The sequence below is a fragment of the Ascaphus truei genome, chromosome 10 (genome assembly GCF_040206685.1).
Source record: "Ascaphus truei isolate aAscTru1 chromosome 10, aAscTru1.hap1, whole genome shotgun sequence".
NCBI classification, from domain to species: Eukaryota; Metazoa; Chordata; class Amphibia; order Anura; family Ascaphidae; genus Ascaphus; species Ascaphus truei.
The window spans coordinates 54,193,352-54,207,139 of record NC_134492.1 but is presented as its reverse complement, the minus strand read 5'-3'; the positions used below and the strand labels follow the sequence as shown (position 1 = coordinate 54,207,139).

Below are 13,788 nucleotides of genomic sequence, written 5' to 3'. Positions count from 1 at the left end.
ACCTTTAATTTTATACCTTAAAATGTCATAATTTCTACCTTATGTCATCAATTTTTTCTGGCTCCCCCCCCCCCCCAATATTATTGCATTCTCGTCTGCTTTCTGACTAAACTTTATACCCTGTACATTATGAGGGCGGGTATGCCAGGGGCTATCTTTGCTTGTGTCCTTGGGCGAGATCACGTTCATTAGAGTGGTGAATGCAATAGAAATGGAGGTGGAGCCCTCGTTCACATGACGGTGATCGCTATCCTTGGAGATTATGTGGTCCCGATCTCAGAAAGGGTTAATCTGCATAGTGACTGCATCCTCATATCCTCTAATTTCCCTCCTTTGTGTACTAACAATAATAATTTGGTATTATTGAAAAGCAGACATTATTAAGTAGATTTAAATCCCTAGGTAACAGCCTCTCCTTTTGCTACCTTAAGCACAAATAAATGAAATGACCAAAGTCACAGGAATTTACAGCTTGTAATTTAAGCACCTCAGAGTTGGTAAAGTAGAGATACAATACAGAAGTATGAAGGTAAAGTCTGCTTACCGACACATTGTGGGGAAGATTCCCATTTCCCATTGTCACAGAGGACTGTTCCTGAACCATGAAGTTTATAACCAGCTTTACACTTTATCTCAACTGTGTCACCGTTATAATAACCATTCTTGGGAATACTTTCTTGGGTATTTATTGGACGAGGTGGAGGTGGACATTGTGGTCTTCTCTCTAACGGAAATAAACAGGATTTGGACGTAGTTAGTGGTGGTGATCAAGAAATAAAAGAATAACGGTTCCCAGACTTCGAGTTAACCATTCTAATTGATATAAACCAATAAATTATATTTTATGAAGTGGGGACAACAAATCTCTTTGGGGGATTGTGATGCAGTGTCAGAACCCTACAAAGGTAACAGAAATGTGAGTGCATACTCTGTGTGTGCAAAGGCCAGTCAAATCATCTGCAGTTAAAAACAGGAGATTGTACAGGCTTAAGGCTCCCTGGCGCACCATGCGACACGTCACTGCACGGGACCGCGATCCTGTTGTAGCCCCTGCTGGCTGACGCGTCACAGTATGTAGTGAGCCAGGACGTGACCAGTCACCGGGGACTGGTAGGGAGAAGGTAAGGGGCCTGTGGGAGGCGCGCACGCGGAGATCTGTAGCTACATGGTATGTTTGTGGTGCTGGGTAGCTCACCTGTGGCCTTCCAGAAGGCCTGAGTCTCTGCAGATGGTAGTGGGATCAGCAACAGGATAGGCTTTAGGGTTCTCAGGTACAGTGACTACATTCTGCAGGGATCTGCCAGAGGCAGGGTGTAGTCCCTACAGGAACCCCTTCCAGTAATTCACACGCAGGCAAGGAACAGTTCACCATTTATTGGCAGGCCAGACCTGAACCTTCCTTTTCTTGCAAGAGAGGTACTAAACACCACAGATATGGAACACGTCCCTCGCATTTTGCATGGTTATTCTCCCTTATGAGGCTCCACAAGGGCTTGAGGCCCCTGGGGCTTGTCACAACCCCCTTAACCCGATGATGGGGCAAGGCAGAATACTGTCCAACTCTCTGGGGAGCAGGCTACATACGGGACCTCCAGACTAAATTTAGGTAGATGGCATCTTTTATACCTGGGGAGTTGTTAGTAACCCTTCCCCAAGATGGGGCAGGTTCAGATGACGGAAAGGCATCACACCATACTACATGTGACTCATTTAGTACCCTCCCCAGGAATGATGCTCCCTACTGCCATTAGGCCTGCATCTGGATATGGCAACAAATTAACCAGCGGCCTACGGAACTCACCTGCTGGCCCATGTGAGAAGGTTTTTTGTCTCTTTTTTTTACCCACCATGACTTAACTAATGTGTGGTGGATACCTATCCAAAACTTCAAATTGCAAAGTCAGTATAACCAACCTCACACTGATGAGACCCTAAAGAACTAAACAGCTGTCTGTGGGTAGGTGTACTGGCTATGCATCTTAACCCAGGCTGTGCTGAAAAGCTGCGCCATGACTTACCCGGCTTCTGCAGCTCTCTCCTCTCCCTGCTTCATCAGCTTCCAGAGACCGAGGAGGAGGGAGGTGTGTGAGTGTGTGTGTGCTGAGGAATTTGTTTAAATAGGGCTCTTGTAGCCTGTCCTTTCCCCTATGGCTTTTGACACCCAAAGACTACATGTCCCAGAATGGGACTGCCAAGGACGCCTGCTGTGTTAATCCGATGGGCCATTAGTCTCTGCACAAATGTCACTGAAATGTTGCAGCATGTACCCAGCATGTACCTGGATCTTGTTGGTGATAGCCCCAGATTTTCCAAGGCAAGTTTTAGAATACTCATCGGAGCACCTGTATGTTAGCTATTATAATGTGTTAGCTATTGGTGAACTCTCTATCAACCATCTTACAGAAAGGAGCAGTGCCGTGTTATCAAAGTTTGCCAAAAAAATAAATAAATAATGGGTGCCACGCTTAGACCGAGTTATAAGCGGATCCGCGTTGTAGCAGATCGCGCTATAACGGGTTGAGCTGTACTGTATATACAGTATAGCTGCAGTGGGAGCACTGTATGCTAGGTGATAATGGTTGAAAGGCGGGGATGCAGACCTGTCTAAGACGTGAATGTGCTCCCAAGTGATATTCTTTATTGGCTATATGCTAACGGTGGAGGTTTTTTGTTGCCTTTTTCACCCACCATAACTTAAAATGTATATGGTAAACCTACCCAACCTAGAAATATTGCAAAGCAAGTATAAACCAACCTCACACTGATGATACCCATCAAAGTTGAAACATGTCTGTGAGTGGTTTGACTTACTTTGCTAGTCCCATGCTGTGCTTAAAAGCTGTGTGAACGGCGATGCATCTGCTTAAATGGGCACCATTTGTATGGATATTCCAAGCAAAAGGTGACACATGGTGTGCTCATTTGCATGTCATTTCCCAGAATCCCTTGATGCAGTGGGAACACTGTATGCTACGTGATAATGTTGAAAGGCAGGGTGGCAGACCTGTCTAAGACATGTGGATGTACTGTACTCACAAGTGATATACTTTATTGGCAATATGCTAACGGTGGAGGTTTTTTGTTGCCTTTTTCACCAGCCATTACTTAAAATGTATATGGTGTGTGTGTGTATATATGTATATATATTTAGCAAATAAATAGATCACTTGTGAGCACATTCACATGTCTTAGGCAGGTCTGCAACCCTGCCTTTCACCATTATCCCGAGCATACAGTGTTTCATGTTGTCTTTTTCACCCACCATAACTTAAAACGTGACGTGTGTATATATGTGTGTGTGTGTGTGTGTAAGTATATATATATATACACACACACAAAAAGAACGATTCCTGCACTCCTACCAATTAGGCTAAGGTAAAATAATAATCTCATGAAAAAGGATATTTTGCTAAACCCTTTGGCCAAAGCATTTGTAAGGCTTTGGTCCCGCTGCGTCCGGCGGCGCGCGCGGCCGCGTTCCTCACCAGCAGGGGTATCCTTTCCTAGCCGATCCCAGTCCCCCCTTGCTGCACAGCTCACAACGTGCAGTGACGTGTCAGCCGCCAGGGGATGCAAGAAAATTGTGATCCCGAGCGGTGACGCGTCACTTGGTGCGCTGATGAGCCTATCAGCGGCGGGGGTGGGAGCTTCCTTCACAAGGTAGGGGGTGGTGTGTGTGTATCAGCGTGTGTGAGGAAGGCATTTGTGGGGGAAGGGGGAGGGAGCGGGAGCTGCTTACCTTCCAGCAGCCCGCAGCAGCACCCTCCTGCAGCCCGGGAGACCGAGACCGAGCCCGTGGAGGGAGGGGGGGGAGTAGCAGGTCCCTCCGCTCAAACCACGCTACGCTCCCTCCCTCCCACTCCCGCCCCCCTCCCGCTCCGGCTCCCTACAGACCGAATATCGCGGTCTGTGCCTGTCAGCGTGCCACCTGTCTGCAGTGCGAGCACGCTGACTGAGGGAGCGGGGCCTTGGCGTAAGCCTGCATGCCACATCAAGGCATACCCGTAATGCAGGTACACACACACACACACACACAACACACATATAAAGAAAGCACATGCTCCATGTATAATATCAATTTGACAATGTAATTAACTGGGCAAATCTAAAATTATCTCACTCACAAACGCTAGATGATTTAGAGCATGTATGAGTAAAAGTCAAATTCTGTCACGGCAACAATGGTATTGATGTAATCGTGCAAGGAATCCGCTCCTGGGTTTGGCTGAAACCCATTCCTTACAGAGCTACTGTATGCAGTTTCTAGACAACTCCCCCTTGAATCTGCAATCTGTATCACCTTTGCTTGCAATCACTGCAGCTCTGTGCTCCATCATTGGAGGAATTCCCTCACACCCCTGTCCTTTGATTGGCTCCCTGACCTTCTTATACTGGGCTCTCCCTTATCCTCATGGCTAAGCATAAACCAAGTGCTACTTGGATGTAACTGTGTTTGTCACAAGCTACCTGCCTTAGCCATTCCTTGTTCCAGTGGCCTGCTGCATATCCTCGTTGCAGGGTCCTGCTTCCTGGTTCCTGCGGCCTGCTGCATATCCTCCTTGCAGAGGCCTGCTTCCTGGTTCCTGTGGCCTGCTGCTTATCCTCCTTGCAGAGACCTGCTTCCTGGTTCCTGTGCTGAAGTGCTGGATGTACAATGCTAACCTTCCGGGTTCCTAGGCCAGTCTGCTTACTCCCTGTGACAGGGTAAATAAAAGCCACCAGCTATATGCCTGGCAGACATATGTTTAGTCTGCAGTGCAGCAGTGACTAGGTTAACTGGGAATTAGTTGGATCCCATCTGTCTAATCAAGGTGTGTTAAAAACCCCAGGCTGTAGACACATGCTGCCAAGCTGGACAGGAGTGAAGTACTGAAGTAAATTACTGCTATAGGTCTATCTTTTTGTATGCTGTCTGAAGCAGGGAAATACCCTGAAATTCTGGAGAGAGAACAGCTTGATTTAAGGTCTGTTTTGCAAAGTGCTTTTTTTATGAACTGTTGCATTTGTCATGCTGAAGATAAGCTATTTTGGTTGCCATGCTGAAAACAAGGAATTTTGTTTTTTTCTGCTTAAGTGAAGCTATTTCTGTTTTTGTGTGCTGTATGTTTTAAGGCTAAATAAATAAGCCTTGTCAAGAGACCCCGCGTGTGTAGTTGCATGTACCCTGCAACATATGGTGTTAGAAGTGCTGGGATTTTCAAAAGGCTCCTGCAGTTAAAGGGCCACACACACAAGAATGAGAAAAATGGAAGAATTTTTAAAAGAGTTTCTGTGCCAGCAGGCCCAACTACAAGCAGAGAGAGATGAAAGACTACTGCAGCAGCAAGCGGCTCAGGATGAGCAGATGACCAGGCTGCTGACCCAATTCCTGAGGTCTGCCAATCCAGAACCTGCTAACAAACCCCCAGTTCTCCTGAGGAAAATGGCTCCGAACGAAGATCCAGAGGCTTTTTTACTGACATTTGAAAGGGTTGCCGAAGCTCAGGGCTGGACTGCAGATCTCTGGGCCACTGCTTTGGCCCCGCTCCTCATAGGAGAAGCCCAGGCCTCATATCGGGGCCTCCCTGCAGATCAGGCAATGGACTACCGACAAGTGAAAGCCGCCATACTGGATCGCTTAGGTCTGACCCCAGAGACCTATCGGCAGCAATTCCAGAACATGAAGTACACCGCTAAGATGAGACCCCGGGTTCTCGCTCAGCGGTTATTGGACTTGTGTACGCGCTGGATACAACCTGAGGAGTGCACTAAGGAGGCAATTCTTGAGCAGGTGGTTTTGGAACAATTCCTATAAATAATACCCCTTTCCGCACGCTTGTGGGTAAAACGCCACGCGGCGGAAACCCTAGCTTTGGCGGTCCGACTCGTGGAGAACTTCCTTGGGGCCGAGGAACAGGCGAGTGTCCTGAACCTGACGGATCCGACTCCACCGGCACCTGCAGACACCCAAAGAGGGAGCTCGGATCAACGGGGAACCTACGGCCCATCCACGCGCAACCACCAAGTCCAACGGAAGGAGCAGTCGTTCAAGCAATGACAGAGTCAAAATGCTGCTCCCCGTCGAGACCCTCATCTCCTTCCTGATGTCGGCTTGTCACAAAATGAGAGGAACTTCCGAGGACGTCGCCCACAAGACCCACCAGATGTCTGGTCTCCAGTATCCGGTCCAGCGGAGCGCTATCCACAGCCCCCTCCTGCGAGGGACCATCTCCATGTTCCGCCTGCGGAGAACAAGGCCACTGGTATGCGGACTGTCCACAGATGGATTGTTCCTTCAGCAGGACCGTCGCCTCGGCCTTCACTGGAGAAAATGACAAGCCCTGGCTACTTCCAGCCCAGGTTGGAAAAAAAACCATCCAGGCCCTTTTAGATTCGGGCTCTGGGAAAACTCTGGTCTTCCAGGAACTGTTACCGCCTAACGTGTGTTCTTTTGACTCCCCATGGAGTAAAGAATGTATACACGGCGATGTAAAGCGGTATCCGACGGCCAAAATCCGGCTCCAGGTAAAAGGCCAGGAGGCCTACCTCGAAGTAGGAGTCGCTCCTTGGCTCCCTGCCCCCGTTGTGCTCGGCCGGGACTGGCCTTTCTTTTCGGACCTAATGGCTCCAGTCTCTAATGAGGAGCCTTATTCTATGGCTCAGGAGAACCCTGGCAAACTGTTTCCCTTCTCAGCAGACCATTTACCCAGTAGACACCGGGTTCAAAAGACTCGGAAGCAAAAACGCTCTGACAAACAGGACTGGTTGCAGAAATCTGGGTCTCAAGGTGACCATTCTTATAGCCAGAAGTCACAAGTGATGACTGGGGATGGCCAGAAGGAGGGGGATATTGGCCCTTGAGATTTACCAGACCTATACCTCCCTGATTTTCGTCACAGGCAAAGGGAAGACCCAGTCCTTGCTAGACATTATGACAAGGTGGTAAAAATTGATGCGCAAATTTTGAATGCACAGGGGGTGATAGTATTCCCCCATTTTGAGCTATCAAATTATATCCTGTATAGGGTGAATAGGCTGACACAAACAGAGGAGGTCACCAGACAGATATTGGTTCACAAGGCGTTTGTTTAATCTGTGTTCACTCTAGCCCATACTGTCCCTTGGGGTGGTCACCTGGGCAGGGATAAAACATTGGACCATATTTCATCCCGATTCTATTGGCCAGAGATGCATAGTGGTATTGCTAAGCTATGTGCAGCATGTCCGGAGTACCAGTTAACTAGTCCAAAAGGACAAAAACCAGCCCCTTTGGTTCCTCTACCCTTGGTGTCAGTTCCCTTTGAGAGGATTGGGGTAGACTTGGTAGGACCTCTAGAACCTTCTGCGTAAGGACACAGGTTTATTCTTGTAATAGTTGATTATGCAACAAGATATCCTTAGGCGTTCCCCCTGAGAACAGCAACGGCGAAGCAAGTAGCCAACAAGTTGTTGGAACTGTTCTCACGGGTTGGACTTCCCCAGGTTATGTTGACAGACCAAGGTACAAATTTTATGGCTAAACTGATGCAGGATGTCTTAAAGTTACTAGAGGTCTAGGAACATATGGGTATTAACCCTTGGAGTACCGAGTCTCCAAACCACAGAAAGGTACAGAGTCTGCAATCTTCCAATATATTTTGGAGCTGACACCACTAAAATAATGACTTCTATAGTATTGATGGAGGAAAAGCAATGATGAAACAGGCAGTGGGCTGGTCAATCCTTAGAGATACAGCGGAGCCTCTTCAAAGAAAAGACCCCGAGGTAAATCAAAAACCGGTGCCGTTTAGCCTCAAAACTGCCTGATAGAATAATGGCTTTAAATGTATAGTTCGTTACTCACGATACCCGGTCTGCAAGCTGCTCAGAATGCTCCGGTGGCCATCTTGCTTCCTCGTGGTGTCGGCGTGCTCCTATCCGGAAGTGACGTAAGTAGGGAGGGGATTGGTAACCGTGGTCACAGCACTCCACACAACCAACGCTTGAAAAAGTAAAAAACTTTATTTAAATGCTACAGTGAGCATACAAGCACCACTCTGACGCGTTTCGTCTATAGAAAGACTTTTTCAAAGAGTGAATATCCCCACGAATACCGGAACTTATATAGGAAATGACGCTTGTCAAAGGTACCTCCCTAATTGGCAAGGACCTCCCATTAGACTAATAATATTAAAGTCAAAACGTCATTCCCTTAAAGAAACCAGGTACTTAAACCCCACATATACTGTTAAAAAAATGCATAAATCACACAAGTTACATAAACTAGGATTAAAAACAAAGAATTTAGTAATGCTCACTGATATATATAATCAGTTATATAATATTTAAGTTCCCACTCCTGGTTGATACCGTGAAATGTATTGGATATACACCTTACGCACTCTTCACCCGCTCGGTATCAACCAGGAGTGGGAACTTAAACACTTCCTGGCTGTCTGAGCGGAGGGGGAGTGTCGGGGTGTATTCTGTCATTATAGTCGTAATTATGTATTACCATCTGACTATTAATTTTTGCATGCACTTCTATTTGCATATATTGTATCTGCTATATAACAATTGATAGGATACTATACTATAGACTTTATAATCTTGGCACATATGTGCAACAATATATGGTACATATGGTATAATTATATGATAATATTCAATTGATAATCAGAGATAGTGGATCCACATCATTCTCTTTTTCTGTAAATAATAATAAGTCTGTTTCTAAGTTGTTCATATATTATTTGATTATATATATCAGTGAGCATTACTAAATTCTTTGTTTTTAATCCTAGTTTATGTAACTTGTGTGATTTATGCATTTTTTTAACAGTATATGTGGGGTTTAAGTACCTGGTTTCTTTAAGGGAATGACGTTTTGACTTTAATATTATTAGTCTAATGGGAGGTCCTTGCCAATTAGGGAGGTACCTTTGACAAGCGTCATTTCCTATATAAGTTCCGGTATTCGTGGGGATATTCACTCTTTGAAAAAGTCTTTCTATAGACGAAACGCGTCAGAGTGGTGCTTGTATGCTCACTGTAGCATTTAAATAAAGTTTTTTACTTTTTCAAGCGTTGGTTGTGTGGAGTGCTGTGACCACGGTTACCAATCCCCTCCCTACTTACTAGAGGTCTAGTCTGTTCGGACATCGGTCTACCATCCACAGACTGACGGATTGGTGGAAAGATTTAACCGAACTCTAAAAGGGATGCTGAGGAAATTTGTAGATTCAGAGAAGAGAGCCTGGGATGAACTTCTCCCTTTTCTGTTTGCAGTGCGGGAAGTTCCCCAGGCCTCCACGGGATTCTCTCCATTTGAACTGCTCTATGGCTGCCAACCCTGGGGTATCCTAGACCTCCTAAAGGAGTCCTGGGAGGAACAGCGGTCCCCTTCTAAGAATACCCTGCAATATGTAATAGACCTTAGGAAGCGTCTAGATGTGGTCGGCCATTTTGCTAGGGAGAATCTTAGATCAGCCCAGGACAGTCAGGAGAGACATTACAATCAGAATGTTCGCATGAGAGTGTTTCACCCGGGAGACCAGGTGATGTTATTGTTACCCAGTTGCAAGAGTAAACTCCTGGCCAAATGGCAGGGCACATTCGAAGTACTCCGCCGTACGGGTGATGTGGATTACGAGATCGCTCAACCAGGGTCCAGGAAGGGTAAACAAATTTACCATGTGAACTTGCTGAAACCCTGGAAGATGCAGCGGTCTATATTCATCTACCCGGTGGAGGAGGAAACGGACTTGGGTCCTCAGCCTCCATGGGAGAACATCGTGAGTGACAATAAAATCCCAATGGGTAAACATTTATCCTCTGAACAAAAAGGGGACTTGTTAGCAATAATTACACAATTCCATGATGTTTTTTCTGATTTACCAGGGCAAACTAACTTAATTTCACATGCGATCGAGACAGCACCTAGGGTAAAAGTACGTTCCCGTCCTTATAGGTTGCCTGAAAGTCGTAGGGCTCTGGTAGAGAAGGAGGTACAAGAAATGTTACACTTAGGAGTGATTGAGGAATCATGCAGTGAGTGGTGTAGTCCACTAGTTATGGTCCCTAAACCCGATGGGAAGGTAAGATTTTGTGTGGACCTCCAAAAGGTCAATGCGGTATCCAAGTTTGACGCATATCCGATGCCAAGGGAGGACGAATTAATTGACGCCCTTGGTAACGCGGAATATATATCCACGCTGGACTTGACAAAAGGATACTGGCAAATACCCTTAGAGGAAAAGTCCAAGTGCAAAACAGCCTTTGCCACTCCCATGGGTTTATACAAGTTTGTGACAATGCCATTTGGACTGCATGGAGCCCCAGCCACATTTCAGAGACTCGTAGATAAGGTACTGAGACCCCATAGGACTTATGCCGCAGCCTACCTAGATGACATTGTCATTTATAGTAAACACTGGCGGGCCCATCTAAATAGGCTGAAAGCGGTCCTCAAATCTCTAAGAGAGGCAGGGCTCACAGCCAACCCTAAGAAATGTGCCTTGGGTAAGGCGGAAACCAAATACTTAGGGTATGCAGTGGCAGGTGGAAAAGTAAGGCCACTAGCCGAAAAGGTAGTTGCCCTGAAAGAAGTTCCGACCCCCCAAACAAAAACGCAGGTATGCTCTCTGCTGGGTTTAGCAGGGTACTACCGGCAGTTCATCCCCAACTATTCAGATGTGGCAGCCCCTTTAACGGACCTCACAAAAAAGTGTGCCCCTACACAAGTGGTATGTCAAGGGAGTGTCAGAGACCCTTTGAGGACATAAAAAGGTGTCTATCCGAGGGTTCCGTCCTTAGAAGCCCGAACTTCAACAGCCCTTTTGTAGTGCAAACAGATGCATTAGAGATAGGGCTAGGGGCAGTGTTGGAGTTAAAAACCTTATCCTTTTCCTGAGTAGGAAATTGTTCCCGAGGGAAGAAAACTACTCAGGGATTGAGGAGTGCCTCGCAGTAAAGTGGGCAATCGAGGCTTTGAGGCATTACCTGGCAGGAGTCCATTTTACTTTGGTGACGGACCATGCTCCACTGAAGTGGTTAAATAGTATGAAGGATTCCAATGCTAGATTGACTAGGTGGTATATGGCCCTCCAACCCTTCTCATTTGAGATTCAGCACAGGCCAGGAAAAGAGAACGCAAATACTGACTTCTTTTCTAGAGAAGGGGTGGATGGTCAGGCTTCAGCCATGCGTAGCCCCAGCCACACACTAACAGGGGAGGAATGTGACAGGGTAAATAAAAGCCACCAGCTATATGCCTGGCAGACATATGTTTAGTCTGCAGTGCAGCAGTGACTAGGTTAACTTCAGCTGGGAACCTCAAGACAATTAGTTGGATCCCAGCTGCCTAATCAAGGTGTGTTAAAAAACCCAGGCTGTAGACACATGCTGCCTAGCTGGACAGGAGTGAAGTACTGAAGTAGATTACTGCTATAGGTCTATCTTTTTGTATGCTGTCTGAAGCAGGGAAATACCCTGAAACTCTGGAGAGAGAGCAGCTTGATTTACTGTAAGGTCTGTTTTGCAAAGTGCATTTTTTATGAACTGTTGCGTTTGTCATGCTGAAGATAAGCTATTTTGGTTGCCATGCTGAAAACAAGGAATTTTGTTTTTTTCTGCTGAAGTGAAGCTATTTTTGTTTTGTGTGCTGTATGTTTTAAGGCTAAATAAAAAAAGCCTTGTCAAGAGACCCCGTGTGTGTAGTTGCATGTACCCTGCAACACTCCCCTTGCAGAGGCCTTCGTCATGGGTCGCTCCCGTTCTTCACGCAGAGGCCATTCCTATGCTGCAGCTTCTTCGCTGAAGCGCTACGTACTTGCATTCCTGTTGCTGAACCCCAGCCTGGATGCCTGTGAAATATTTTCCTACTCAGGATCTCTTCATGTTGCTGTGCTCCTTGGCTCTATATACTATTCTTGGATATCGTTAACCCCGCCTTCTCCAAACCTGACCCCGGCTTGTCCACGGATCACTCTGTCTTCTCCAATCCTGACCCGGATAAGTTTGACCACGGAATCCGCACTCCGGACCTGACTCCATGGCCTAAGGTCAGTGTATATGCATCCTGTAAGAGACGTGTTCAGAGGTACGCAATGGAGAACGTTTAAAGTGAAATTAAAATTAGTCTTTATTGCGCCTGTCCCTTTAACACAGCAAAAGAAAACCTACTCAACTTTGGAGAATATCTACACATGCAGTCCAACCCTCTCTAACTGGGTGGTTAGCTAAGCTAATTACCAGCCCCAAATATATATATACATTTATACAGATTCCTGTATATAACAGTACCATAAGAAAGTCCAGGTATACAGGTCTAGTCCCCTTTGTCTTGCTGTCAGCCTGCAGTCTCTTTGCAGCTCAAGACATCTGTCCTTCCTTCATTCAGCCCCCAATTGTGAGACTAAGGAATCCTCTTCCTGTGTCTCAGAACAGGCTTTTTCTGACAGAGTTCTGATTAGGCAGGTGGGATTGGTTGATTGCAGGTGTGCAATTAACCAGAACACTGCTGGATTAGAGGCACATTTCTTAACAGGGGTAAGTTCCTGTTACACATCCCCACCTCAGCCCCGCAGTCCGGTCCCGGTTTGTGGCGAGCACGACGGTTACAAATCGCCATGCTCCTTGTTGCAGTGATGGAGTTTGAGTTTACTCAGACATGCTCTAAATCAACTGGCTTTTGTGAGTAAGATGATTTTAGATTTGTCCAGTTAATTAATGTGTTTTTTTAGGTCTCATCATAGGACATAATTGATCCTTGAAGAAAGCGGCCTAGATCTCCGGAGGACATTGTGGTTTGTATACACATCACATTATGTATTGTACTATGGTACAATTTTCTGGACTTTTAAAATTATTTTTAAACAAAAATAAAACCATGTACAGGAGATGCAATGTCAGCTTTATTAATGTTTATTAGGGTGAGTAATGCATAGGGATCTCTCAAATAGGTCTCAATCATCCAAACACATGTTATCCCCCGTCTGACATTCACTCACATACAGGTGTCTATAAATCTTATACATTTCCATTACATTTGTTGTCACCCAAAGCTTCAACTTTATTCCCTGCTCCTCATGTTCATTTATGCTTAAAATAAAGTACTAAAATTAATATATTCCTATGTACAGTAGAGACTGCGATTATTCTAACACAAACCAGTGGCAATCACCCAAAAGACCCAGGTACACCCAGGTACAATCTGAATACATGCCTTAAACTTTCCTTAAACTAGCCCCAGCATTTCTGCATTGCTTAATGGCCTATCAGATTAACAGGGGGGTCCCTGGCAGTCCCATTCAAACTGAATTGTACTGCCAGGGACCCCTGCTGTGTTAATCCTATGGGTCGTTAGTCAATGCAGAAATGCCTTAAACGTGCCTCAAACTAGCCCAGAACATACCCAGCACATACCCAGCACATACCCAGAATGTAATGTTTAAAGCAAGCGTTAGGATAATCATGGCCTCATCTGTATCATACTGTACCTGGCTTATCAGGAGATTGTTCCCCAGTGGAAGTATCAGATTTGTCAGTCGGTGGTTGTTCTGAAATAAATAATGTACACAATTCTGATTTGCTGAGAGAGGAAAGGGTGTCTAACAGCAGCACAATGTTAACTCCTTCATTACTAAAGGACGCCCATTGTATTTCCCTGTACATGTTTTAACACAAGTTATGTTAAGTAATAGCCTACTGTATACTGTACATGGAATTGTAATGTAACAGAAAGCATAGGAACAAATAACGGAGCGCAAATATCCTCAGGTGAAATCATAAAATATAAAGAGGGGAATATAGAGCAATAATGTATGAGAC

At 45.8% G+C, this 13,788-nt stretch overlaps 1 protein-coding gene across 21 annotated transcripts in view; it reads right to left on the bottom strand.

Annotated features, from left to right (window-relative positions):
- Positions 1-13,788, bottom strand: part of LOC142503955 (complement factor H-like) — a 721,803-nt gene that overhangs the window by 415,651 nt on the left and 292,364 nt on the right. For 16 of the 21 annotated variants that reach the window (XM_075616940.1, XM_075616959.1, XM_075616947.1 and 13 more), the window contains 2 exons: positions 13,458-13,517; positions 545-724 (listed from right to left, as the gene is read on the bottom strand). The exons of 2 other annotated variants lie outside the window; for them this stretch is intronic. In XM_075616940.1, the coding sequence (XP_075473055.1) occupies positions 545-724; positions 13,458-13,517 (240 nt within the window). The remainder of the gene's footprint in view (positions 1-544; positions 725-13,457; positions 13,518-13,788) is intronic. 3 more of the 21 variants (XM_075616941.1, XM_075616948.1, XM_075616950.1) reach the window with 1 other exon arrangement.